Source organism: Enhydra lutris, unplaced genomic scaffold, assembly GCF_002288905.1.
Source record: "Enhydra lutris kenyoni isolate GAN:26980312 unplaced genomic scaffold, ASM228890v2 scaffoldscaffold44, whole genome shotgun sequence".
Lineage (NCBI taxonomy): Eukaryota > Metazoa > Chordata > Mammalia > Carnivora > Mustelidae > Enhydra > Enhydra lutris.
The window spans coordinates 3,113,152-3,140,076 of record NW_019154128.1 but is presented as its reverse complement, the minus strand read 5'-3'; the positions used below and the strand labels follow the sequence as shown (position 1 = coordinate 3,140,076).

Below are 26,925 nucleotides of genomic sequence, written 5' to 3'. Positions count from 1 at the left end.
TGCCAAAGGGATCAGAGATATTCCTTGATATCACCCTACTTGGGTAAAATCAAAAAGATAATGGGATGATTAGCTGAAACATAGGTAGAGAAATGGGGTTTAAGACCACACGTTTTGAGGATCAAAGCCTGGCTGCAAAAAATATATATATAATAAGCCAAGTGTGATGATCCTATTAGATAAAACAATCCATTTTTTAGATTAGAGCTAGTGCACTCTGGTAGCAAGAGCTGTAGAAGGTCCTAGAATTATTTTCATCAGAGCCTGCACCTACTGTCTTACAGCACATGACACTGTCGTACCTTCACAAATTCAGCTCCTTACTCTGGCATCACATGGACAAAGTGAATGGGTGAGTGGGTGGTGGGTCATAGATGACCCAGGTGGGGTCTGTGTGTCCTCCCCTTGAATCCCATGGGGCCCTGACTACTCTGACCCACAGAATACAGTACAAGTGACCCTGTGCATGTCTCTAGGCCTCAGCCCTAAGAAAGTTGCTGGGAGACCCAGGCTTCCATTTAAGAGGTCCAAGTATCCTGAGACCACCATACAAGAGACCACATGTAGGCACAGAGTCAACAGTTCCAGTTGAGCCCACCCTCCCAGCCATCCACACCAAGAGGGCCAACCATCGGAGGGAAGACATCACAGGAAGCAGTTGGATACCACCAAGTGACTCCCTTTGGTGCCTGTGGAACAGAAGAATCACCCAACCAAGCCCTTCCTGACCCACCAAATCATGACAGAAAATAAAACAGTTCTTGCTTTACACCTTGAAATTTGGGGGGTACTTTGTTATGCACCAAGAGATAATCAGAAAAGAGTATTTCTACTATCTTCAGCTAATCTATGCTTCCTCTAAAACCACCTTCTAATTGCTCTGATTAAATAATGCAACTATACATTCACTAAATACTAAGTTTAACCCTGCCAGCCTGATTATCTGTTTTTATATAAACTTACCAATGAAGCCAGAAGATGGTGGGTTGGGCTGAATCTTCTCCTTGGTGTTCTCCTGGATAATGTCCCAAAGCTGCCATATAAATTTTGGATGAAGAATGTAAAATGGCTGATTTGGGTTTCTCTGACGGTGCTGAACATACGGAGTGAACAGGTTGTAATCTGGCTTCTTGTACCACTGAAAAAAAAAAACAAAAACAAAACACAATCAAGTACAGAGCCTCACACTGTGAAAAGGAAACTGGGCAGCACCTGGGGTGGGGGGAAGTGGAAGCTACTTCCAGGCTGAGGGAACAGGAGGGGAAGGTAGTTACTGTCACTTCCTTAGGCGCTGCCTCACTGGACAAGGGAACCAGAACAAAGAGAGATAGGGTTCCAGCCCTGGAGGACAGATGCTTTGTCTTTAGTGAAAAATGGGAAGTGAGGTAGGGCAGGGGTGGCGGACTCTTCTGTAAAGGCTCAGACAGTAAACACTTTAGGCATTGTGAGCCACACAGTCTTCTTAAACTAGTCAATTCTTCCATTATACTGACAAATCACAGCCGAAAGAGCACAAATGGGCGTTATGTGTCCCAATAAAACTTTATTTATAAAGGGCCATATTTGACCCCTGGGCTCCATCAGTGTATTTCAAAAACATGTGTTCCATATCTAATGTGCAGTAAGAGAAAGCATGCCAGTTATTCCCTAGGTCTGGGGTGGGACTGGGAAGACTGACAGGTGGGACATCAGGAACTCTTGATTTTTTAAAAAAATTTTTTAGATTGTATTTATTTATTTGACAGAGAGAGAGAGAGAAAACAAGCAGGCGGAGCAGCAGGCAGTGGGAGAGGAAGAAGCAGGCTCCCTATGGAGCAGGGAGCCAGATGCAGAACTCAACCCCAGGACCCTGGGATCATGACCTGAGCCGAAGGCAGACACTCAACCAACTGAGCCACCCAGGTGCCCAGAACTCTTTAGAGTGATGAAAATACTCCATTTCCTAACTGTGGTGATAGATACATGACTATATAAATTTGCTAATACTCATAAAAATGTATACTTCTACTGATTATACATATGTTATGGTATGAAAAAATGCACAGTAATGTTGATTGTTTTTTAAATGTCTTTAGAATGTCTCAGGTGCCATCATGAAATGGGATTTGGAGGTATGTGGGGGAGAGACTTAGATCATAAGGCTCTGAGGACCCCATTATCCCTACGAATAGACACCTTGGGAGATAGTAGGTATATATTAAGATCCAAAGTAATATTCCCGGGTTGTATGGGTTCTGTGGCTTCAACAATTTTTGAGAAGGGCTAGGCCCAGTCATCTTTAGTAAATGTTGCCCCCAGGCCAAGACACAGCAGGGGGGAAGCAAGAGGAGTATGGGTCTCAGTTTCGGCACCCCCCCACCCCCTCCAGAGCACAGACCACACAGAAAGTAGCCCTGTCCCCTGGATTTTCGCACTATCATGCTCATGCCATTGGGTTGGACAGCACTGTGCCCTGGGCTTGGTTTCTTCCAAAGGAGGAAGAAATAAGGTCCCATGCTTAGGGCTCTCAGTCTGTCCCAAACAGTAAGAAACTGGTCAGAACTTAAAGCCAGGGAACTTCAGTCTGGAAAGGAAGCTGAAGAGTTCCAAAATGCATTTCATGTTTGATTCTTGGTAGACAGTACCTGTGAGAACCAGCTAGAGAGTTTTCTCAAAAAATACCCACTCAGTCTGCAGGCTACATATCTGGAAATGGGGCTCTGACAGATATATCTGGAAAATACTCTCCAGATGATTGTGGTTCGTACTCCTAGTTAAGAACCAGTTAGCAATCATGCTAGGTAAATGTCCAGCCTCTGTCTCAAGATGCACAGTGACAGAATATCCCCGGAGGGACCCATTTGACCTTGGACAACGGGTCTGTTGGAAAGTTACCTCTTTAGGGAGCCAAGATCTGTTCCCCCACTTTCATCTTAAGGAAGGATGCATTCTCTTAGGTCATGGCAGAATGAGTTGAAAGATGCTTTTTGGCACAGCTCACAGCATCTTTCATGAAACTAAACTGTCCTACATCTTTCCCAGCCCTCCTTAAAAAACAAGTGCACTGGCTTTTCATCCAAGTTTTGGCCAAAAGTAACTAGCTGCTCCTTTAGATGGGCAATGATTTGCCAGAATGCCATGAATGTAACTCGCTTATATTTTGATGGCTAGTAATAATCTTGTTTACACTATACCATGTAAGATTAAAAAAGGTTTAGAGGCAGAAGCCAAAGAGTGTGGCACACTCCAGAAAAGCCAGTAATAGGTTCCACTTAAAGAATAATAAGCTGCTGAGTCACAAAGGTTAAATTCTCTTGCCAAGCACTTTGAATTTACTTCAGAAGATCTTGTAACTAGGAAAGTGAAGTAACCCTATCACAATGGAAACATTCTGAGTTTACCTGGCCCAGCCTCTAGGGTAACTAGGAATATCTGAACATTTCGACACTGTAATTTGTTTTTGTTTTTAAATCCTCGAGAGCAAAAGCCCTTTTTTCATTAGATAGACCATGTTCACCAAGTATGCTCTGGGAACTGGGTATCAAAACTATGATACGCATGTATTTAAGTAGCTCCCATGATTGGTTTCCTTCTGTGAAAGTTTAATCCTTAACCTGCTCCCATTATTAATCAGTCAGACAGTGCTGTTAGGATAGGGGCACTTACCCTAATGAAAACACTTACCAGATTAAGATTTGCAGAATAAGGAGCAGGGTCCCAGGCTACCAAAATGACATCTTTATACAATGAGCTGTCAATGAAGTGATGGTTGGGGTTGGTCAGAATCTGCAAATACAAATGAAAGGCATTTCAAAACAAATGTTTTGTTCTTCAGAATTACATCTTAAAGATAAAATGAAAATTTAAAAAATGAATCAGAGCAAGAAAAAAAGGAAGTTGTTCAGACTTTGTCATTTCCTCTGCAGGATGGAGAGAGCTGAGCGTCGCATGCTAATGTGAGTAAAGAAATGTCTTTGGGGAGGGATGCCTGGGTGGCTCAGTGGGTTAAAGCCTCTGCCTTTGGCTCAGGTCATGATCTCAGGGTCCTGGGATGGAGCCCCACATCAGGCTCTCTGCCCAGCGGGGAGCCTGCTTCTTCCTTTCTCTCTGCCTACTTGTGATCTCTGTCTGTCAAATAAGTAAATAAAATCTTTAAAAAAAAAAAAAGTCTGGGGGAAATGAGGGTTAAAAATAAAATCCTCCAGCACCTCTATTTTCACCAGCACTGTACTCATAGCTGGTAGCATCGAATCAGCTCCCGAAAGATGCAATGCCCTAGCTAATTCAGGCACTCGCAACGTCTTCTCCAGTTACTTTCACAAGTGTTTGGAGAGGCAGGTGCCATTTTGGATGACCTGCCTTATGATGGGCCAGCTGGTGGACGATGGCAGCTGCCATGTGACTTCCTCCCTCTGTGTCCTTATCTGGTCCTGGAGGAGTCCTTTGATCTCACTTACTAATCATCTTTTTTTAACCACAATTTTATAGGGGAAAAAAGTATTGGTTTTCATCAGTTTTCAGTTCTCGAGATGTACTTTCTCTCTTCACATTTGAAGTTTTCTCAAGCCAGGGTGTATCTTACAGGGAACACATATTTTCGTTCAGTGGAGGTAGCTAACGCTGAAAAGCTGGGAAGCTGTGATTCAGTGAATGGTGGCTCCTACGATCGATGGCATCTACAAAGTGAAGAAATATAGCGATTGTTTCTTCCTTTGCTGCAGGCTGCCCAGCTCAGGGTACCACGCAGAAAGCTAATCTTTCCTCCTGCAAGCAACCTGTCATAAATTATCCATCATCTCATGTTCTTTCTCTATAGTTTGAAACTCTGGGAACTGCTGTGGTTTTCAGAATAATTTTGCTTTGAACTTGGAAAACATTCTTATGGAGAACACCAGGAAAAAAAATACTCCCGTTTTTAACAAAACAATCCATTTTCTTTTTTAAATTTTTCAAATGACGGACTAAAGTTTGCAAGCCACCCTATTGACCCTTGGATTTTGTAACCCTTGGTTTTCTTGCCTTATCGCCAGCCTTTCTCATAGCTGTGATTTCTTTTAAATTTAACTGTCTTTTCCTCCATTCTTAAAATGCAATATGCTAAGTCTATGATTATGTACATACACGTGTGTATGGATATACACACATATTTTCACATGTATGTTGATCCTTTTTTTAAAAAAAAAATTTCAGTGTTCCAGAATTCATTGTTTATGCACCACACCCAGTGCTCCATGCAATACGTGCCCTCCATAATACCCACCACCAGGCTCACCCAACCCCCCACCCTCCTCCCCTCCAAAACCCTCAGTTTGTTTCTCGGAGTCCACAGTCTCTCGTGGTTGTCTCCCCCTCCAGTTTCCCCCAACTCACTTCTCCTCTCCATCTCCCCATGTCCTCTGTGTTATTCCTTATGCTCCACAAATAAGCAAAACCATATGATAATTGAGTCTCTCTGCTTGACTTATTTCACTCAGCATAATCTCTTCCAGTCTTAATCTTTCCTTTTAACCTTATTTACTCATTTCTTCCTATTCATGTCACACATAAGTTCCTATTTATCTGTATTTTTTCTCAATTCTTTTAATTATAAGACCCATAGAAATAAGCAAGACCATGGTCATGAAAACTGGGTAGTTTCTCTTCACTCACCCAGTAAGATGTAAATCCATGAAGACACCCCATCCATCTTACCTGGGAATTAATGATGCGCACGGTGGTTTTATTTCCAACATCTTTCTCGTAGCCGCGTGTAGGAGCAGAGTTAAATCTCAAAACTGCATCATGAGAATCTAAGGGTACATAAGTGACAAACTTACTGTATTTTTTGCTGTCAAATCAACGTAATTTAGAAAAAGCATTAAAGCAAAGTTTTCAATACCTGAAGCTAATAAGAAACAGCCAATTAAGTTAAGATACCTATACACATATTTTTCAGTATAGTGTGTTTATAGGATGGGGTCCCAAGCTTGGGGACATATGGAAACATATGAATCCATGACAGGTGGTCCTATATCATCTATATGTGAAGCTATATTTAGATACTCCTTATGTGTTCACATTCTTTAAAGGTAACCTGCTCTATGCAGCCATTCTCTGAACGACTGTAGAGTATTTCAAAGATGGAGTCTGTGGGAGCAGGGAAGGATGCTGCAGACAGGGGCTGCCTGCGTGGTTCTTGCCGCTGGGAACATGGAAGCTTCTCACGGTCCCGCTAATGCCGCTGCCTGCACTGAGACCAAGGGCGTCTCTCACAGAGGAAGAGCCACAGCCTTTAATGCAACTTCCATTCCTTAGGGTACTGGTTTGTGCTTAAAAAGAAAACCAGCCCTTGGGTGCCTGAGTGGCTCAGTCAGTTAAGTGTCTGTGGGGCGCCTGGGTGGCTCAGTGGGTTAAAGCCTCTGCCTTTAGCTCAGGTCATGATCCCGGTGTCCTGGGATCGAGCCCCGCATTGGGCTCTCTGCTCAGCAGGGAGCCTGCTTCCTCCTCTCTCTCTGCCTGCCTCTCTGCCTACTTGTGATCTCTGTCTGTCAAATAAATAAATAAAATCTTTAAAAAAAAAAAAGTGTCTGCTTCTGAGGCGGGTCATGGTCCTGGGGTCCTGGGATTGAGTCCCATGTCGGGCTCCCTGCTCCGTGGGAAGCCTGCTTCTCCTCTCTCTGCCTCTCTCTCTCTCTCTCTCTCTCTCTGTCTCTCATGAATAAACAAATAAAAATCTTAAAAAAAAAAAAATCCAAAACCACAGCCCTATATAACACCATAGGTTAACTATGCTGGAATTAAAACTGAAAAGTTAGAAACAAAATAAAACAAAACCAAACCAGCCATGACTTCTGTGTTTCACATACTGCTGCTGATGCCCAGAAGATCCAGGTGAGAGCAATTGAGCGCATTCTGCATTCCCAGCAGTGGTGTGACTTCCTGCCGCAGCCCTGGAGGACCGGAAGCCCCACCAATGGTACTGGCTGCCAGGGTACTTTGCATTCCATAAGGGCACACCTTGGTTCACCGAGCCTCAAGTACAACATACATCTATGTCTCTCTCCATTCAACAGGACAGATTTTTTCGAGTTCCTAGAGGTTCTGGGTGAAAACAAAGCTCCCATCTCCTGCAGGCCAACAGGGACACAAACAGCTAGAGGCAGAGGAGAGTGAGCTCATCTGATTAAGGGATGGGAATGGGGATATGTTCCCTTTCCACAAAGGAGTCTATATGCATACATATATCTGGAAATTTCCTGAGCCAGCTACTGTGTTGCCCAGAAACCGGAGTTAATCAGCAATAAGGGAATTTCTATGGGCTATCTTTAGCTTCAAAAATTCCATGCACATTTCAAGTTTAACTTGGTTGGAGCAGCAACAACGCCGTGTGTGTGAGAGAAAGAGAGAGACAGGTAAGATTACATATTTCTGATTTGCCAAAAAACCTTTGGAGGTACCCTGTGTTTACTGTGTTTACTGTGACCATACCCCAGGCAAGTCGCTAAAGCAGCCCATCTTCACTTCAGTCCTGCTACCCTTCCCAAGCAGTCTCCTTGGGAGAGGCCTTCCTGTTCCCTCAGCAGAGACTCCTCGGGCACACATGTCACCATTAAAACAGTGTTACATTAGGTACCTTTCTTGAGCTTCTGAGCTCTGAGCTCGAAAGAATTTGTATTCCAGTTTTAAGCACCAGAATTAAATAGAACACAAAGAATGCATAAAGGATTCCTGGCCATGCCATTAAAAAAATTCTCCTGTGTTGGGGCGCATGGATGGCTCAGTCAGTTAGGTGTCTGCCTTCAGATCAGGTCATGATCCTGGGTCCTGGGATCGAGTCCCACATCAGGCTCTCTGCTCAGCAAGGAGTCTGCTTCTCCCTCTGCCTGCTGCTCCCCCTGGTTGTGCGCGCTCTCTCTCTCTGTTAAATAAATAAAATATTTTTTAAAAAAGTTCTACAGTGTCCTTTTAGGGGAAATGTCGCAGGGGTCAGCAAGCTATGACCTGCCACCTGTTTTAGTAAATAACGCTGTACCATGACACAGGCACACTCATTTGTTTATCTACTGTCTGTTAATGGCAGAGGTGAGTGGTGACAGTGACCCCATGACTCCCAAAGCCAAAAATATTTACTACTTGGCTCTTATTAAAAAATAAAAAGAAAATGAAAGAGGTTTGCCAATCTCGATGTTCTAGGTGATCCATTGCTTTGCATAAACGATGTAAAAAACATGAACACTTCTATTTTTTTTATAAGTACTTGTTTGCAAATCTTTTGTAATGAATTGTTTTATTATTTATTTTTATTGAATAGTACTTTGTCACAAAAATTCAAATGATATTTAAGGAAAAATTAGATTTCCCAAATCAGTGGTTCTCACTTTGGGGGTCTTGGAACACTTTCACACTCTTGAAAATTATCAAAAACCCAAAATTCTTTTGTTTATTTGGATTATATTTTTCAATGTATGCCACCTTAGGAAGCAAAATTAGAAGACGTTTATTTTTTTATTATTTATGTATTATTATTTATTTTAAAATAAAATATTTTTATGAAAAATAACCATATTTTTAAAAAATAGTGAGAAGACTAGCACTGGTTTAAACGTTTGCAAATCTCTCTAACGCCTGGCTTTTCAAAAGACAGCTGGTTTTTCTTATCTGCATCTGCATTCTATCTGCTGCAACATATTGATTTAGTTGAATTATGTCAAGACTCAGATATATTGTTGAAAATGTAAGGAAAATTTAAGTCTTTCCAGATTATGGGGAATATCCTTCTTTGATACTTCATCAAAACTTGACAAGTGCTGGTTTCTTAAAAAAAACACAAACAAACAAGAAAAACTTCTGTAATACGGAATGTGAAACAATGTAAATGAACATTCCATGCTCTAGTCCACTGAAATTCATCCAAAGACCTCATCTTGTTCTTAAAATGGATTATTCACCCAGGCATGATTTTGTAGCATTGCACAATGATCATTTGGAGCTATGAGTTCGATTGGTAATGCAGATCTTCCAAATATTGATGCATTTCATTATAAAGTATCCCCCCAAATCACATCAGTTAAATTACCACACATCTCATCAGTTTTAAGTATGGGAAGCTTCCAAGTTTGAAACCATGTGTCTTAGGCTTGATGAAGCTGAAACCAGCAGAAAGTTTAAAGCTTGTTTTTCAGAAAACTGTTTCTACCTAATCAGCTATTGTGTCTTTTCAGACCCCTCTAACAAGCCCACTGGCTGTCTCTGCAGAAGCCTGGACTCAAGGTCAACTGATACGGCTCCAGCCTGGGAACAAACAAGATCCCGCATTCCTTACCCAAGATAAAAAGGCCAAGACCCCAACCAGTTTAAAATGGTTCTTGGAGCAAACCCACAGCCCCTCCTCCTTGTCTGAAGATAACATCCTGATGTCAGGGGCCGAATGCTGCCTCGTTCTGATGTGAAGTCTCTGCCCCAGAGTGAACACGGGATGTATGTTACATGTACGTTTGCTCAGTGTACATCTTCCATCTTTCTTCATGAGCTGTCATAAGTTTCTCTGCCCTTTTCATCCATATGTATGCAATTTCAACCCCTGTGATTATATAAAACTCATTCTCTCCCCCTTTGGGGAGGCAGATTTGAGGCTTGTCCTCTTGTGTCCCAGTTTGGCTGCATTAAATAAACCATTGCCTTGCTGCATGCCTGATGTCTCAGGGATCGGCTTTGCTGTGCATCGGGTAGAGGAACTTGGGTTCAGTTCCAAGTTCATGGTTGAAAGCTTGAGTTTTATCACTGGCAAAAAATACTGTCAGCTCTTTTCCTAAAAGTGACAGGCTTACTCAATTCCTTTTTGAGAAGTTACCTACCAAATAGGCAGGTCTGAATAAAGTATGCCTATCAGTCATTGGTTTCAAGTAAAAATTGTGTTTCATGACGAAAGTGGCTAGTGCCGCTCACGACTTGAACCACACAAGAGCTTCTCTGCTGTGCACTGGTATGCAGAAGTGTGTTTTCACTTTATTGCCCACTTTGTCTTAAAAATACATGAGTCAAAGATTGATATTTAATAAAACAAACTTTTTTTTTCATTTTTTCCTACTTCATCAAGGACATTTGTAAGTGAAACAGGCACTCTCTTCTTTCCCCACAGAGCGTGGCTGTGAAAACCAGCACGACTAGTAATGTTGGATACGACTGCCTAAAACTACCCTAACCAGGAGTTTTACCTACCTCTGCTTCTACGTCACCAGTGAAGGTCCAACAGTTCAGAAGACCCCGGTACATTATTATAAGAAATAGTCTTCACCCTATGAGCTCCTGAAAGGGCCTTGGGGACCCCAAATGAGAACCACACACACCACGTGAACTGCTGATCTGGGGCGACCTTCTCTGAGGCAGAGGGACAAGAGACTCCAGACGTGAGGTGACCTTCAGGAATGAAGATAACCAGGACAACACGAGGACGAGAAGCGTGAGGCCAGCACGTCTGTGCCATGACAATACGAGGACGAGAAGCGTGACGCCAGTACATCTGAACCACAGCCCTCCCACTAAACCATGCCGCCTTTGGACACGGGCTCTGTCTAAAGCAAAGGTGAACAAGCCAAGGCTCCCGAGCCGGGGCCGGGTACTGCAGATTAATTAGGCGGATGTTCCAAATCCCCTGTAGGGCCCCTGAAAGTGTCACAGCTTTGAAATGCCAGGATTCTGGGATGCCTGGGTGGCTCAGTCCTTAGCGTCTGCCTTCAGCTCAGGTCATGATCCCTGGGTGCTGGGATCCAACCCCACATCAGACTCCCTGCTCTGCGGGAAGCCTGCTTCTCCCTCTCTCACTCCCCCTGCTTATGCTCTTTCTTTCGCTATGTCTCTGTCAAATAAATAACAAAATCTTAAAAAAAAAAAAAAAAGAAAAGAAAAGAAATGCCAGGATTCTACCCTGGGGTGTGTTAAGCCTTCCAGGAACAGCACGGGGCATGGAAACGGAACCTGGCTTTGTTCCTTTGGAAGTGGTGGGAGTGGAACGAGTTAAAAGGTCACTTTTTGGGGAGGAGGCAGGGAGGTAGAGACAGAGGGAGGCTGCTATGGATGGAGAGACAACCTCTCCAGAGTTGCCAGCAGGAGCAGGCTGGGAGGGAGAAGCAGGTGCGGGTGAGCAGGGCAAGCCCAGAGTGTGTTTATCAGGCAGACACGTTTTGTAAACCTCTGCCCGGCTATGCATCTCCTTGATAGTGCGCCTGAAAAACTAAGCTGTCCCTTCATATTTACAAAAGGAGGAATGGATCAGACAGGAAGCACACAGGGAATAAAGTAAAGCCTCATTGCTGGAGAAGGAATTTCCAGGGTAGAGCCATTTCGTGTTGACCTTGAGAACCAAGCCAGGCTGCAGGCATCACTGGACAAAGATTTAAAAAAAAAAAAAAAATCAAAATCCTTTAAGGAGCAGCCAGCCCGGAGGTGCACAAGCGCTAAGTCACTGCCCTGCCTTGGGTACTGGGCTCCCTCATCTCCTCCTCCTTTCCTGCACTCCTCCAGAACACAAAATCTGAACCAGCAAGGGAGCAAAAGCCTTCAGTCTTTAGGGAAGGGCCTGCCAGCGATGACTCATCCCTCTCAAAACTCCACCACCCTGGCCTGTCTCACGTCTCCCTGGGACTGCTGCAGTGTGACTGACTTCCTTTGTGCCCTCCGATCCGGGCTCTGGAACACTCTCTCTCCTATGAAAAGCTGACCCATCACTTCCTTGCTTCAAAGATCGCAAGGCCTCTCTCTGCACCAGGGGCATGGGGTCAGAGTTGGGAGTTTCTGGAGAGGGAGAGTGGGGCTTAATGGAGTCCGGGTTCCACCCCCTGTGCCTCTAGGTGCCTCCATAAAGCAGGAATCATTGTATCCTTGGCTCGCAACAGGAACACAAGAGCATTTAGAACAGGACTTTGCAGCAGTAGACATCTAGAAGGGGCATCTTTTATTACAATTATTACGTGAAGTCTAATTTCTGGAGTGCGATGTGTGAGATCATCATGAGCTGCCCGCTTGCCTGCTTATCAGCGTAGGTCCCTCCCCACTCCAGGCCTCTTGCGCTTGCTGGAGCTCTCACCACCCCCTCCTCTCCCCTACCCCTGTGCCCTCTGCGTACCCCCACCCCCACTCCCAGAACTCCTCATATTGTCTTGCCTCCTTGTTACCCTGGCCTTTGTCCTGGATTTCCCTCTTCTGGGCAGTCCTTGCTAACCTCCTCTACCTACCGGCCATCAGCCCTCATGGTGGCTTAGGGTTCTGTTGTCATTTCTTCCCTGTCAGTCTGCATATCTCTCTGTCCTTCCAATCATGGGACTGGAATTGCCCATTACATTCAGTCTCCCCCACTAGACTGCCGAGGATTGGAGGTCTAGCTCTGTGCCTTACTCATCTTTGCATCACTATTGCCCAACATAGTATCAGGCCTTGGTGAGTTGGGGATCAATAAATAATCAATGCCTGTTCAATGACTATATGATCTGCTTTCTCACCTTTTAAGATACCAGGATATGTCAAACCCCAACCTCTTAACCACCAAGTACTATATGCCCCTCTTCTTACACACAGACCTCTGCACCCTCCCATCCCCCTCCCGCCACACACTTCTCAGAATTTGAGTTTCAAGCACACAGATCCCGATTTTCCATACCAAGGCTACTACTGTTGGACATTTCTCCTCGGTTGTGTGTCTGCACAGGACGGCTGATACTCACTACCAAATTATTATTGTTTATATGTACGGCTGGAAAAAAAAATCATCTCTCGGTTCCAGGAAAGATTGTTCCATGTTTCCAAAACAGTTCCGTTTGCTTTTCAATAACATATTCAAAGTGGAGGTGTTTACAACTGCTGCATCATTCTCAAAAACAATGAACAAGGTAAGACTCAGATTAACAGAGCCGGGAAACAGACTGCAACCAGCAGGGGGAGCTAGAGGGCAGCCGATAAGCAAACCTGAGGAGCAACTGGGTCTCCCTTTCGGAGACCCCGAGGGAGGCTGCCGAGGGTCAGCCTGGACGGGCCTTCTGGCAGGGCTGACGTGGAGCTAGCCTCCGGTACTTTCTTAGCTTCTTCGTCAGTTTTTCATGACACCATGGCCTTCTGTAAGTTCTCTGATCTTCCCTTAGCCAGTTTCACAAGTGGAAATCTAAGGGCCACAATGATTTTAGCTGACTAGCAGAGCACGCCCCAATATCCCAAGTCGCCTAAAGGAATCCATGGCATGAATGTGTTTTTATCAGGAGTGCCATTAACAACTCTGTGTTAAGAAGCACGTATATATCAGGGGAGTAGGAAGGAGAAATGTCAGCCCCTGGCATGCACAAATGCTGAGACTAAGAGACACACTAGCTTATAAAAAGGAAAGAATTTTTGTTGTTGTTGTTTTTAAACATTGAACTATGCTCTGATTATGGATTTTTTAAAATCTTTATTTTAAAGAGAGAGATAGAGCACAAGAGTGAGGAAGGGGCAGAGGGAGAGAGAAATAGAAACCTGAAGCCAACTCCCCATTGAGCACAGAGCCAGAGCGGGGCTCGATCCCAGCACCCTGAGATCATGACCTGAGTTGAAATTGAGAATTGACTGCTTAACCGACTAAGCCACCCAGGTGCCCCTGATTAAGTATTCATAAAATGGTAGTATGCAATTGGATTCAAAGGTACCAAGGCAAAACAATAGAGAGAATTTCTTAAAATTTCTGAGTTATGTTCTTCATTTCTGAGTGTGTTCTTTGAGTCTATAATTCTAATCACGGAGCTTCATGTAAGTGCAGACAATATAAATTAAATTTGGATGCTAGAAACTGACAAAGATGTAAGTGACATTTCCCGTTCCTCGGAAATGTGTAATTCCTGGTGTCTTTCACGCTCTCTTCCAAATTCTGAAGAGCGTTTCCAAGACTCTGGTCAGGGATATTGATGCCAGAAGAAAGAGCAAGAGAAATCTCTGTGACATGCCACGAGCAATCCACATATGCAGTGACTGTGCAGAGGTGTTTAAAATAAAGCAAAACCGAACTAGAAGCAAGTTGCTGCCTGCTTTAAAGCATAACACTTAAATTCCTTCTTACATTATTAATAATGGTCCTCGGAAACGGGGAAGAACTTCACCCCAGGGAGCTTTAAACCACTGTTCTTCCCTAATCAATTGCAGGCTGCTCCGCTCCAACTCAGGCGGATGTGGCACGTGGACACTGTTATTATGAGCCGGCTGTAATGTCAGCACAGGGACCCTGGGACCCTAGACCTCAAGCCCGTACTCCCGCCTACTTTTTTTTTTTTTTTTTAACTTTTTAAAAATTTCACATTCAGCTTCATTCCCAAGAACGTCTGAGGGAGGTCTGGGTTGTAAAGCCTGATTACAATGGCATTTCAAGTCATTCCTCAGGAACACAGAACACTAATGGACCCAAGAAACAATGGTTATTCCTTTGTAACAAGTGGGCAATGCCTCTTAACTGTCACTTCTAAGTGAGTTATGAGCTATAACTAACACCATCTACAGTTAGAATGTAGCAGACACAGATGTTTTACACTGGGACTTGCGGCCAAGGCTGTGTCTGATTCACAGTTTTCTTCCTTGGCACCTGGTACAGAAGCCTGCATACAGTAGGGACTAAACACATGTTTCTTAAATGAGTGACTGAGTCTGAAGGATCAAAATGCTCCCTCACTGGCATGGCAATGGAATGAGCCTGGGCACAGAGGGATGTTTAAGGCTTTACAGCAAAGACTGACGTTTCCCAGAGAAAAGGAATTCTGTTTGCAATGCAAGAGAGAGAGACACTGCCTCAGTTTCCCACATGCTGGCTTGCCCTACAGGCTTCAGGCTCCAGACTGCAATCTCACCTCTTACCTGAGTTTCCAGGCTACTCACTTGACCTACAAATCTCCGACTTGCCAGTCCCCACAACTGCAAAACCTTTCAGTTGTTACAATAAGATAATCTCTTATTGGGGCAAGTTGTTAAATAAGATAAATCTCTCTTTCTCTCTCTCTCTCTCTCCATCCCATCAGTCTGTTTCTCCAGAGAGGCCCAATACAGGAACTGCGACCCAGATGTGCTCCTGGGCTCCTGACATGGCTCTGAAGGCAGAGTTCAGAAGTAAAGATGGACGACCCAGGTGTGCTCCTAGATGAGTTACCATCTTGGAGAAGGGCCCTGCTAGGTGCGCTGGCCATCACCCAACTGTTGGATGTGCGCCAAGCTTCGTGAGGTCAGAACTCCCTGTTCTCATCAGAAGTGCTCTCCTCTGAGCCCACAACATCCATTTAGTCCCAGGGTTAACTAAAATTACCATCATTTATACTTCTCTTTGGAGATGACACCCCTAACTGTCGCTGCCCCCGTGGGAGTTCTGCTTTCCTCTCTGGTCCTCTCTCTCCTCTCCCATGATTCTACCATGTATGCGTTCATCAGGCCTACTGTGGGCAAGGCTGGGAGCCTGTCCACGCAGAACACAGGGTCTGTAGGAGACAAATTCTGAGCACCTGGAAGGGCCAGGGCACCGGCCTCCTACTCCCCACCAGGGGTGGAGAAACACCTCTGGTCTAAAATCGCCCCCCAAAAGACCTTTGTTGGCCTCTCCACCAGGCTCATTCTGCCCCAGGGAGGGAGAAACCCCAGAGACTTTCCCGCTGGCTTCGGAGAGACACCTCGGGCTCCGGGTCCCACGCTCCACCCAACGGGCGGGATGATGCAGAGGGTCAGCCCGAGTGCGCACCGCGGTGGGACCCACCTATCTCCTCGCCCAAGGAGGAGTTGAGGATGGCGCCGGCCGACATAACCACGGCGCAGCTCCGGAGGCCGCGCGGGTGCAGCTGGCTCAGCGGCACGGCGGGGACCAGCTTCTGCCAGCCCAGCGCGGAGAAGGGCGCCTCCTTGCCGTCCAGCGTGCGCACCCGCACCCGGCTCCGCAGCGCGCACAGCAGCTCCGCGCGGCTCAGCCCGGCCGCCCGCCGCCCGCGGAAGCGCACACCGTGCTTGTTAGCGCTGAGGTAGTCCTGCATGGCCTTCTGCAGCCGCGGGTTGAGCATCTTGGACGAGACGTTTCCCTTCCAGAGCCGGTGGAGGAAGGCCCTGGACATGGATGAGTACAGCCTGTCCCCGTCCTCGCCGTCCTCCAGCACCAGGCCCCCGCCGGGTTTCCGCTGCCTCTTCCTCGCCCGCCTTCTTGGCGCCTGGAGGGCTGGTGCAGCCCCCTCCAGCCGGCCTTGGTCCCGGTGGGAGGAGGGGTGTCCCTGCGTGCCCTGAGTGTGGCGGCGCAATCCTGGCTGACCCGCGGCAAAAAAGTAGTCGTTGTCCTCCGGGTAGAAAGTGCTTTGCGATTTTCTCCGGATCTGGGATGAAAAGAACTCTTCGTCATTTTCGAACCTGTCCTGCACCTGGGCCCATTGCGGCAGATCTCCGGGCCCCGCGTGGAAGGGGGCAGGCGGGCGTCCGTCTAGCAGCCCCTTGTGTGTACCCAGGCTCTCGGGCAAGGAGGGCTCCTGCACCGCGCCCATGATGGCCCTCTGCTTCCCCTGAATGGGCAGGAGCCGCCTGGTCTCCAGGAAGGAGAAGGAGCTGGGCGCAGGCTCAGCTGGGTTGCTGTCGGTGAAGTAAATGAAAATCACCACGAAGAGGAGGCCCCAGGCGAATATCCCGCAAAGCATTCGTTGTCTCCATTGCTTCAAGTGTGGTTTCATGGCAGGTCTCTGGGGTCAGCACCTTGTGTCTTAAAGCAGTGGGAGGCCAAATGAACCTGAAAAACAGCCAGGTCTACAGTTAGCCACCTGAAGACACCTGCTCCGACCGCAGAGGCGCCGGGGACAATCTGGCCTAAGCAGTGTTTCTGCCGGGGAGGGTTAAAAGGAGGCATTAGAAACCAGAATCATCTGAGAATTTTGGCTAAATTCCAGTGTCACATCCCCCTTTCACAGACCAGACTTCTGCAAGACAAGGGGTTCCACTGAGAGTCTTGGGAGAGAGGGGGGGAGTGGCTGTATATTTGGAAAACCTCTAGTGGTATAACCACCTCCCCACCCTGGGGCCGATCGGGGCCAGTCCCAACAACCTCTCCCTGCAACTGCCTTTACAGAATTCCATTTGGTAAAGCAAAGCAGCTGAATTAAGAAGTAGAGTCGGCCCTCTCTCCCTGCTTTATCAGAACACCAAAGGCTCAGTTTCTAAGGACTGACAGACATATCAGAGTCTTCATAGTCTCCCCCAGGCTCTGGAGGCTTCCTGGAATATACCAGAAGTCCACCTATGGTCCTGAATAAGCAATGTTTCAGAGACTGTGGCCGTGGGCCAATGTTATACCATAGCACCTGTGGACTTCAAAAATGTACCCCGAGAAATGCCCTCCTACTTCATCCCCATCATGAATCTCTGATGGACTACGAGGGAGGTGTGTTAATATTTCAAATAAAGGAGGAGATGAGGAGAGAGCTGGCTGTTTGTCGATGAGCCTCCAACAGGGAAAGGGTGACAAAGGAGGCGGAGATGAAAAGTATAAGATAAAATGTAAGGCAGAAGGAGCCTCTCCTTCATACAGTACTGCAATCCGTGTGTATTGTGACATTGCTGTGTGGGATAAGACGGTACTAAGAAATGCACTGAACCTTCAGGAATGTAAGTAAAGCCCCCCAAAGGGAAAAAACATAAGACATATGTAATAATACTGGAGCCTACTGGAGCCTAACAATGAGCACAACGTCCAACAGAGGGAGACACTGAGTAAATAATAGCTAAAAGAATGACATGAGTGGGGAGCCTGGGTATCCCAGTGGGTTAAAGCCCCTGCCTTCGGCTCAGGTCATGATCCCAGGATCCTGGGATCGAGCCCCACTTCAGGCTCAGGGAGCTTTCTCCCCCCCTCCACCCCCCACCTGCCTCTCTGCCTACTTGTGATTTCTGTCTGCCAAATAAAAGAAAAAAAAAAAGAATAACATGAGTCTACGTGTGTGTGTGTGGGGGGGGTGCTGTATGTCTGGGTGATGGGGTTGGAAGTAGGAAAAACTTAACTGAATAGTAATGCCCATCCAGGCATGGGAGACCTTGAAGACCTATCTGGATGCCAGAACCACAGGCTCTGTGAGAAATGGGGAGGAGTGAAGTTTTCTGAGCAAGGGGGTATGCCATGCTCGTTGCATCGGCTTTCAGATTTCTGTGTAGCAGGTAAGGGGGACAGGGAGGTGTGGAGGGGGGCCATGTGGGGTTCAAGGGGGTCATTAATAGAAATCAGACACTCAAAGTAGAGAGGAAGGAGCTCAGAGGGGGGACTCCTTCCCTGGCATAGGCTGATGGATGCTACTAAAAATCCAAGGCACGGAGGTGTGACCAAAATGCAACATTTGGGGTTTGTACTCAGATAAGTCCTATCAATGTGAGTGATACCTACATATCTGTAGTTACCGTGGAAGCTACACACTGTCTTTGGAGGTTAAAAAGACCTGCCAATGTAAGAAAACCACATTTATTTTGTGGCTCTGTAGCCGATTAAATATGGACATAGATTTGTTGACTCTCTTCCCATGGAGAGCTGGAGTCCATGGCTCCTGTCCTCGCATTCTGGGAGGGGCTTTGTAGCTGCTCTGATCAGTTACCCAGCTCAGGTCCAGCAGCTTCTGCTTCCTGCTTCTTAAGACACCCCTTCAGGAGGAGGCTAGCCATGAACAAAGATATCTCTCGGACCTGAGTCCACCATGCAGCCAGGAAACCCAAGCTAGCCATGGGGAAAGGCCACACAAACTCAGCGATGCCCAGACACCCTCAAGCTGTTCCAGTGGTCCAGCCCCCACAAGAGACATAAAGAGTGAAGACACCATGTTGCATGCCCAGGTGCATTGAGCTTTCAGATGGTCCAGTCCTGGCCAATCTCTGACGGTAACTGCAGGGAAGACCTCAAGTGAGAACCCGGCCAAGCCTGGTCTACCCACAGAGCCAGAGTGATAGTGATCGATTGTGGTTCTAAGCCACTAGGTTTTGAAGCTATTTGTTACCTAAGAACAGCTCACTGGGACAGGCGCTAACCAAAATGTGAAATGAGAAGAGCCCCGAATCTTCCAACACTGGGGCATCCCTGAAATGAGGGTCTAGCCTCTCAGAGATGATTTGAAAAGCAATATTCACTTACATGTATAAGTTGTGACTTTTAAAAATGTTTGCTTTACCGTATAATCACGTAAAGGCAAGGCTGTTGGTTTCATTTATAGTCAAAAAGCAAACACACATAGACAGAACTTGTGTTCGCCAAGCCAGACACGCTGATGCCATGAAATTTACAAAGAAGAAATGATGCCAGCCGTTAACCTCTGTGCCACACCCCATGCTTAGCACTCTTTCTGGACTACCTACCTCACTTGCTCCTAGGAAAGACTGCTCTCTCCATTTTAAAAACGCAGAAACAAAAGCTCAGAGAGATTGAGTAACTTGCCCAAAGCCTCCGAGACAGCAAGCAGCAGAGACTGCGTACCGACCCATCTGCTTGACTCTAAGACTCACTTTTAACACTTAACGTTAAATTCTGACTCCATTCGATCATACCACCTGAAGCTATACTATCTGTAGGGGAAGGATCATTTTTTTTTCCCTCCAAACTGTCACAACCTGATACTTTTATATTTCCATTCCCAAGCATCTGGGCAAGGCCTGACTGCTGTAAGAGATGCTAAATGCTTACCAGCTAGTTCCATACACATCTCATCAGTACCTGGTAATGAACCATGTGCAGATTTGCATAGACTGGGGACCACACTTTGAGGAAGAATCCACTAAGTGATCTTTCTAGTCCTATCCCGGAGCACATGCTTCAAATGGTGATGCCCACTCTGTAGATCTAGAGCGTAGTTCCAGGATTCAACATTTCTATTAGAAATTAGAAAAGCGAATGAGGTCAAGATGGCGGAGAAGTAGCAGGCTGAGACTACTTCAGGTAGCGGGAGATCAGCTAGATAGCTTATCTAAAGATTGCAAACACCTACAAATCCAACAGGAGATCGAAGAGAAGAAGAACAGCAACTCTAGAAACAGAAATCAACCACTTTCTGAAAGGTAGGACTGGTGGAGAAGTGAATCCAAAGCGACGGGAAGATAGACCGCGGGGGGAGGGGCCGGCTCCCGGCAAGCGGCAGAGCAATGGAGCACAAATTCGGGACTTTTAAAAGTCTGTTCTGCTGAGGGACATCGCTCCAGAGGCTTAACCGGGGTGAAGCCCACGCAGGGTCAGCATGGCCTCAGGTCCCACAGGGTCACAGAAGGATCGGGGGTGTCTGAGTGTCGCAGAGCTTACAGGTATTAGAACAGGGAAGCCGGCTACAGAGACAGAGCCGAGGAGTAAGCTCTAAGCTCGGGGTTACCTTGAACAGGTCGCAGGCTCGGTCAGCTCGGAGCGCGGCCGGAGGCAGGGTGACGGGAGTAAATCGGCGCTGTTCTCTGAGGGCGCACTGAGGAGTGGGGCCCCGGGCTCTCGGCTCCTCCGGCCGGAGACCGGAAGGCCGCCATCTTCATTCCCGCCCTCTGGAACTCTACGGAAAGCGCTCAGGGAACAAAAGCTCCCGAAAGCAAACCCGAGCGGATTACTCAGCCCGGCCCCTGGTAAGGGTGGTGCAACTCCGCCTGGGGCAAAGACACTTGAGAATCACTACAACAGGCCCCGCCCCCAGAAGATCAACAAGAAGCCCAGCCAGGACCAAGTTCACCTACCAAGGAGTACAGTTTCAATACCAAGGAGAGCAGCGGAATTCCAAAGGAGGAGAAAGCAAAGCACGGAACTCATGGCTTTCTCCCCATGATTCTTTAGCCTTGCAGTTAATTTAATTTTTTTTCTTTTTCAATTTATTTTTCTTCTGCTAATTTTTTTTTAACTTTTACCCTTTCCTTTTTTAACGTTTTTTAACTATTTTATCTAATATATATATTCTTTTTTTCCTTTTTATATTTTTTCTTTATTGGTTTTCTTTTTTTAATTGTTTCTTTCTTTTTTTTTTTTTTTTCTTCTTTCTGAACCTCTTTTTATCCCCTTTCTCCCCCCTCACGATTTGGGATCTCTTCTGATTTGGCTAAGCATATTTTCCTGGGGTTGTTGCCACCCTTTTAGTATTTTACTTGCTCCTTCATATACTCTTATCTGGACAAAATGACAAGGCGGAAAAATTCACCACAAAAAAAAGAACAAGAGGCAGTACCAAAGGCTAGGGACCTAATCAATACAGACATTGGTAATATGTCAGATCTAGAGTTCAGAATGACGATTCTCAAGGTTCTAGCCAGGCTCGAAAAAGGCATGGAAGATATTAGAGAAACCCCCTCCGGAGAGATAAAAGCCCTTTCTGGAGAAATAAAAGAACTAAAATCTAACCAAGTTGAAATCAAAAAAGCTATTAATGAGGTGCAATCAAAAATGGAGGCTCTCACTGCTAGGATAAATGAGGCAGAAGAAAGAATTAGTGATATAGAAGACCAAATGACAGAGAATAAAGAAGCTGAGCAAAAGAGGGACAAACAGCTACTGGACCATGAGGGGAGAATTCGAGAGATAAGTGACACCATAAGACGAAACAACATTAGAATAATTGGGATTCCAGAAGAAGAGGAAACAGAGAGGGGAGCAGAAGGTATATTGGAGAGAATTATTGGAGAGAATTTCCCCAATATGGCAAAGGGAACAAGCATCAAAATCCAGGAGGTGCAGAGAACCCCCCTCAAAATCAATAAGAATAGGTCCACACCCCATCACCTAATAGTAAAATTTACAAGTCTTAGTGACAAAGAGAATATCCTGAAAGAAGCCCGGGAAAAGAAGTCTGTAACATACAATGGTTAAAATATGAGATTGGCAGCAGACTTATCCACAGAGACCTGGCAGGCCAGAAAGAGCTGGCATGATATATTCAGAGCACTAAACGAGAAAAACATGCAGCCAAGAATACTATATCCAGCTAGGCTATCATTGAAAATAGAAGGAGAGATTAAAAGCTTCCAGGACAAACAAAAACTGAAAGAATTTGCAAACACCAAACCAGCTCTAAGGAAATATTGAAAGGGGTGCTCTAAGCAAAGAGAGACCCTAAAAGTAGTAGATCAGAAAGAAACAGAGACAATATACAATAATAGTCACCTTACAGGCAATACAATGGCACTAAATTCATATCTCTCAATACTTACCCTGAATGTTAATGGGCTAAATGCCCCAATCAAAAGACACAGGGTATCAGAATGGATAAAAAAACAAAACCCATCTATATGTTGCCTACAAGAAACTCATCTTAAACCTGAAGACACCTCCAGATTTAAAGTGAGGGGGTGGAAAAGAATTTACCATGCTAATGGACATCAGAAAAAAGCAGGAGTGGCAATCCTTATATCAGATCAATTAGATTTTAAGCCAAAGACTATAATAAGAGATGAGGAAGGACACTATATCATACTCAAAGGAACTGTCCAACAAGAAGACCTAACAATTTTAAATATCTATGCCCCTAACATGGGAGCAGCCAACTCTATAAACCAATTAATAACAAAATCAAAGAAACACATCGACAATAATACAATAATCGTAGGGGACTTTAACACTCCCCTCACTGAAATGGACAGATCATCCAAGCAAAAGATCAACAAGGAAATCAAGGCCTTAAATGACACACTGGACCAGATGGACATCACAGATATATTCAGAACATTTCATCCCAAAGCAACAGAATACACATTCTTCTCTAGTGCACATGGAACATTCTCCAGAATAGATCACATTCTCGGTCCTAAATCAGGTCTCAACCGTTATCAAAAGATTGGAATCATTCCCTGCATATTTTCAGACCACAATGCTCTGAAGCTAGAACTCAATCACAAGAGGAAATTTGGAAAGAACCCAAATACATGGAGACTAAACAGCATCCTTTGAAAGAATGAATGGGTCAACCAGGAAATTAAAGAAGAATTGAAAAAATTCATGGAAACAAATGATAATGAAAACACAACAGTTCAAAATCTGTGGGACACAACAAAGGCAGTCCTGAGAGGAAAATATATAGCGGTACAAGCCTTTCTCAAGAAACAAGAAAGGTCTCAGGTACACAACCTAACCCTACACCTAAAAGAGCTAGAGAAAGAACAAGAAAGAAACCCTAAACCCAGCAGGAGAAGAGAAATCATAAAGATCAGAGCAGAAATCAATGAAATAGAAACCAAAAAAACAATAGAACAAATCAAAGAAACTAGGACCTGGTTCTTTGAAAGAATTAATAAGATCGATAAACCCCTGGCCAGACTTATCAAAAAGAAAAGAGAAAGGACCCAAATAAATAAAATCATGAATGAAAGAGGAGAGATCACAACTAACACCAAAGAAATACAGACAATTATAAGAACATACTATGAGCAATTCTACGCCAACAAATTTGACAATCTGGAAGAAATGGATGCATTCCTAGAGACATATAAACTACCACAACTGAACCAGGAAGAAATAGAAAGCCTGAACAGACCCATAACCAGTAAGGAGATTGAAACAGTCATCAAAAATCTCCAAACAAAATCCCAGGGCCAGACGGCTTCCCGGGGGAATTCTACCAAACATTTAAAGAAGAACTAATTCCTATTCTCCTGAAACTGTTCCAAAAAATAGAAATGGAAGGAAAACTTCCAAACTCATTTTATGAGGCCAGCATCACCTTGATCCCAAAACCAGACAAGGATCCCATCAAAAAAGAGAACTACAGACCAATATCCTTGATGAACGCAGATGCAAAAATTCTCACCAAAATACTAGCCAATAGGATTCAACAGTCCATTAAAAGGATTATTCACCACGACCAAGTGGGATTTATTCCAGGGCTGCAAGGTTGGTTCAACATCCGCAAATCAATCAATGTGATACAACACATTAATAAAAGAAAGAACAAGAACCATATGATATTCTCCATAGATGCTGAAAAAAAGCATTTGACAAAGTACAGCATCCCTTCCTGATCAAAACTCTTCAAAGTGTAGGGATAGAGGGCACATACCTCAATATTATCAAAGCCATCTATGAAAAACCCACCGCAAATATCATTCTCAATGGAGAAAAACTGAAAGCTTTTCCGCTAAGGTCAGGAACACGGCAGGGATGTCCGTTATCACCACTGCTATTCAACATAGTACTAGAAGTCCTAGCCTCAGCAATCAGACAACAAAAGGAAATTAAAGGCATCCAAATTGGCAAAGAAGAAGTCAAACTATCACTCTTCGCAGATGATATGATACTATATGTGGAAAACCCAAAAGACTCCACTCCAAAACTGCTAGAACTTGTACAGGAATTCAGTAAAGTGTCAGGATATAAAATCAATGCCCAGAAATCAGTTGCATTTCTCTACACCAACAACAAGACAGAAGAAAGAGAAATTAAGGAGTCCATCCCATTTACAATTGCACCCAAAACTATAAGATACCTAGGAATAAATCTAACCAAAGAGACTAAGAATCTATACACAGAAAACTATAAAGTACTCATGAAAGAAATTGAGGAAGACACAAAGAAATGGAAAAATGTTCCATGCTCCTGGATTGGAAGAATAAATATTGTGAAAATGTCTATGCTACCTAAAGCAATCTACACATTTAATGCAATTCCTATCAAAGTACCATCCATTTTTTTCAAAGAAATGGAACAAATAATCCTCAAATTTATATGGAACCAGAAAAGACCTCGAATAGCCAAAGCAATATTGAAAAAGAAAGCCAAAGTTGGTGGCATCACAATCCCGGACTTCAAGCTCTATTACAGAGCTGTCATCATCAAGACAGCATGGTACTGGCACAAAAACAGACACATAGATCAATGGAACAGAATAGAGAGCCCAGAAATAGACCCTCAACTCTATGGTCAACTCATCTTCGACAAAGCAGGAAAGAATGTCCAATGGAAAAAAGACAGCCTCTTCAACAAATGGTGTTGGGAAAATTGGACAGCCACATGCAGGAAAATGAAATTGGACCATTTCCTTACACCACACACGAAAATAGACTCAAAATGGATGAAGGATCTCAATGTGAGAAAGGAATCCATCAAAATCCTTGAGGAGAACACAGGCAGCAACCTCTTCGACCTCAGCCGCAGCAACATCTTCCTAGGAACATCGCCAAAGGCAAGGGAAGCAAGGGCAAAAATGAACTATTGGGATTTTATCAAGATCAAAAGCTTTTGCACAGCAAAGGAAACAGTTAACAAAACGAAAAGACAACTGACAGAATGGGAGAAGATATTTGCAAATGACATATCGGATAAAGGGCTAGTGTCCAAAATCTATAAAGAACTTAGCAAACTCAACACCCAGAGAACAAATAACCCAATCAAGAAATGGGCAGAGGACATGAACAGACATTTCTGCAAAGAAGACATCCAGATGGCCAACAGACACATGAAAAAGTGCTCCATATCACTCGGCATCAGGGAAATACAAATCAAAACCACAATGAGATACCACCTCACACCAGTCAGAATGGGTAAAATTAACAAGTCAGGAAATGACAGATGCTGGCGAGGATGCGGAGAAAGGGGAACCCTCCTACACAGTTGGTGGGAATGCAAGCTGGTGCAACCACTCTGGAAAATAGCATGGAGGTTCCTCAAAATGTTGAAAATAGAACTACCCTATGACCCAGCAATTGCACTGCTGGGTATTTACCCTAAAGATACAAACGCAGTGATCCGAAGGGGCACGTGTACCCGAATGTTTATAGCAGCAATGTCTACAATAGCCAAACTATGGAAAGAACCTAGATGTCCATCAACAGACGAATGGATAAAGAAGATGTGGTATATATACACAATGGAATACTATGCAGCCATCAAAAGAAATGAAATCTTGCCATTTGCGACGACGTGGATGGAACTAGAGGGTATCATGCTTAGCGAAATCAGTCAATCGGAGAAAGACAACTATCATATGATCTCCCTGATATGAGGGAGAGGAGATGCAACATGGGGGGTTAAGGGGGTAGGAGAAGAATAAATGAAACAAGATGGGATTGGGAGGGAGACAAACCATAAGTGACTCTTAATCTCACAAAACAAACTGAGGGTTAATGGGGGGAGGGGGGTTGGGGGGGTGGGATTATGGACATTGGGGAGGGTATGTGCTATGATGAGTGCTGTGAAGTGTGTAAACCTGGCGATTCACAGACCTGTACCCCTGGGGATAAAAATATATGTTTATAAAAAATAAAATTTAATAAAAAAAAAACACTTAAAAAAAAAAAAAGAAATTAGAAAAGCACCCTCAATGACCATTTTTCTGTCTTTGCCCCAAATGAGCACACTGAATACAACTCTGACGCCAACCTCTGAAGTTAGCATGGTGCTCACGAGTTAAGGACTCAGGCCCAAAAGACTGCCTCTGCTTCAGACGGCAGCCTTAAGGGGGAACCCCAGGCCACCTGCTCTTATGAGCATTTGGCTAGCAATCTGGAATGCTCCCAGGTTCCATAATCAGCCAGAATGAACTCAGAAAGGCCCTACACTAATGACTACTGGGTTTTCAGGAAGGTATACAGGTAGTTTGAGGTCTTGCGGGGGTGGATCCCAAAGAGAGAATCTTTGCCCTCTGTCTTCGGTGTCAGGGAACTTCCCCCTCTCCCGACATCCCTGTGTTCATGAAACACAAAGCTCCACCCAACCTTGGCATTCAGAGCTTTTCCTGGGGTTCCATTTGCTAGGCATGACTGATCGAATCACTGATTTAACCGTGTGACAAGTTCAGTCCCCAGTCTGGGCCTTTCTGGTGACCATTCTGGTGATCAGTCCCCATCCTGAAGCCAAGCAGAGACCCACCAAGAGTCACCTCATGAACATAACAAAGACACTCATGTCACTCAGGAAATGACTAGAGTTTTAAAAGCTCCTGCCAGGAACCAAGGACAAAGACCAGAGAAATGATTATGCCACAGCAAGGGTGTAGTTGCTCATTTATTTATTTATTTATTTATTTATTTTTAAGA

The 26,925-nt window shown here is 44.9% G+C and overlaps 1 protein-coding gene across 1 annotated transcript in view; it reads right to left on the bottom strand.

Annotated features, from left to right (window-relative positions):
• The window catches only part of LOC111155957 (ST6 beta-galactoside alpha-2,6-sialyltransferase 2), a 35,867-nt gene extending 19,218 nt beyond the window's left edge, over positions 1 to 16,649 (bottom strand). Inside the window, exons 1-4 of the mRNA XM_022516439.1 lie at positions 15,701 to 16,649; positions 5,671 to 5,768; positions 3,664 to 3,765; positions 964 to 1,138 (exon numbers count right to left, since the gene is read on the bottom strand). Of these exons, the coding sequence (XP_022372147.1) occupies positions 964 to 1,138; positions 3,664 to 3,765; positions 5,671 to 5,768; positions 15,701 to 16,649 (1,324 nt within the window). The remainder of the gene's footprint in view (positions 1 to 963; positions 1,139 to 3,663; positions 3,766 to 5,670; positions 5,769 to 15,700) is intronic.
• Between the last annotated feature and the right edge of the window lie 10,276 nt (positions 16,650 to 26,925).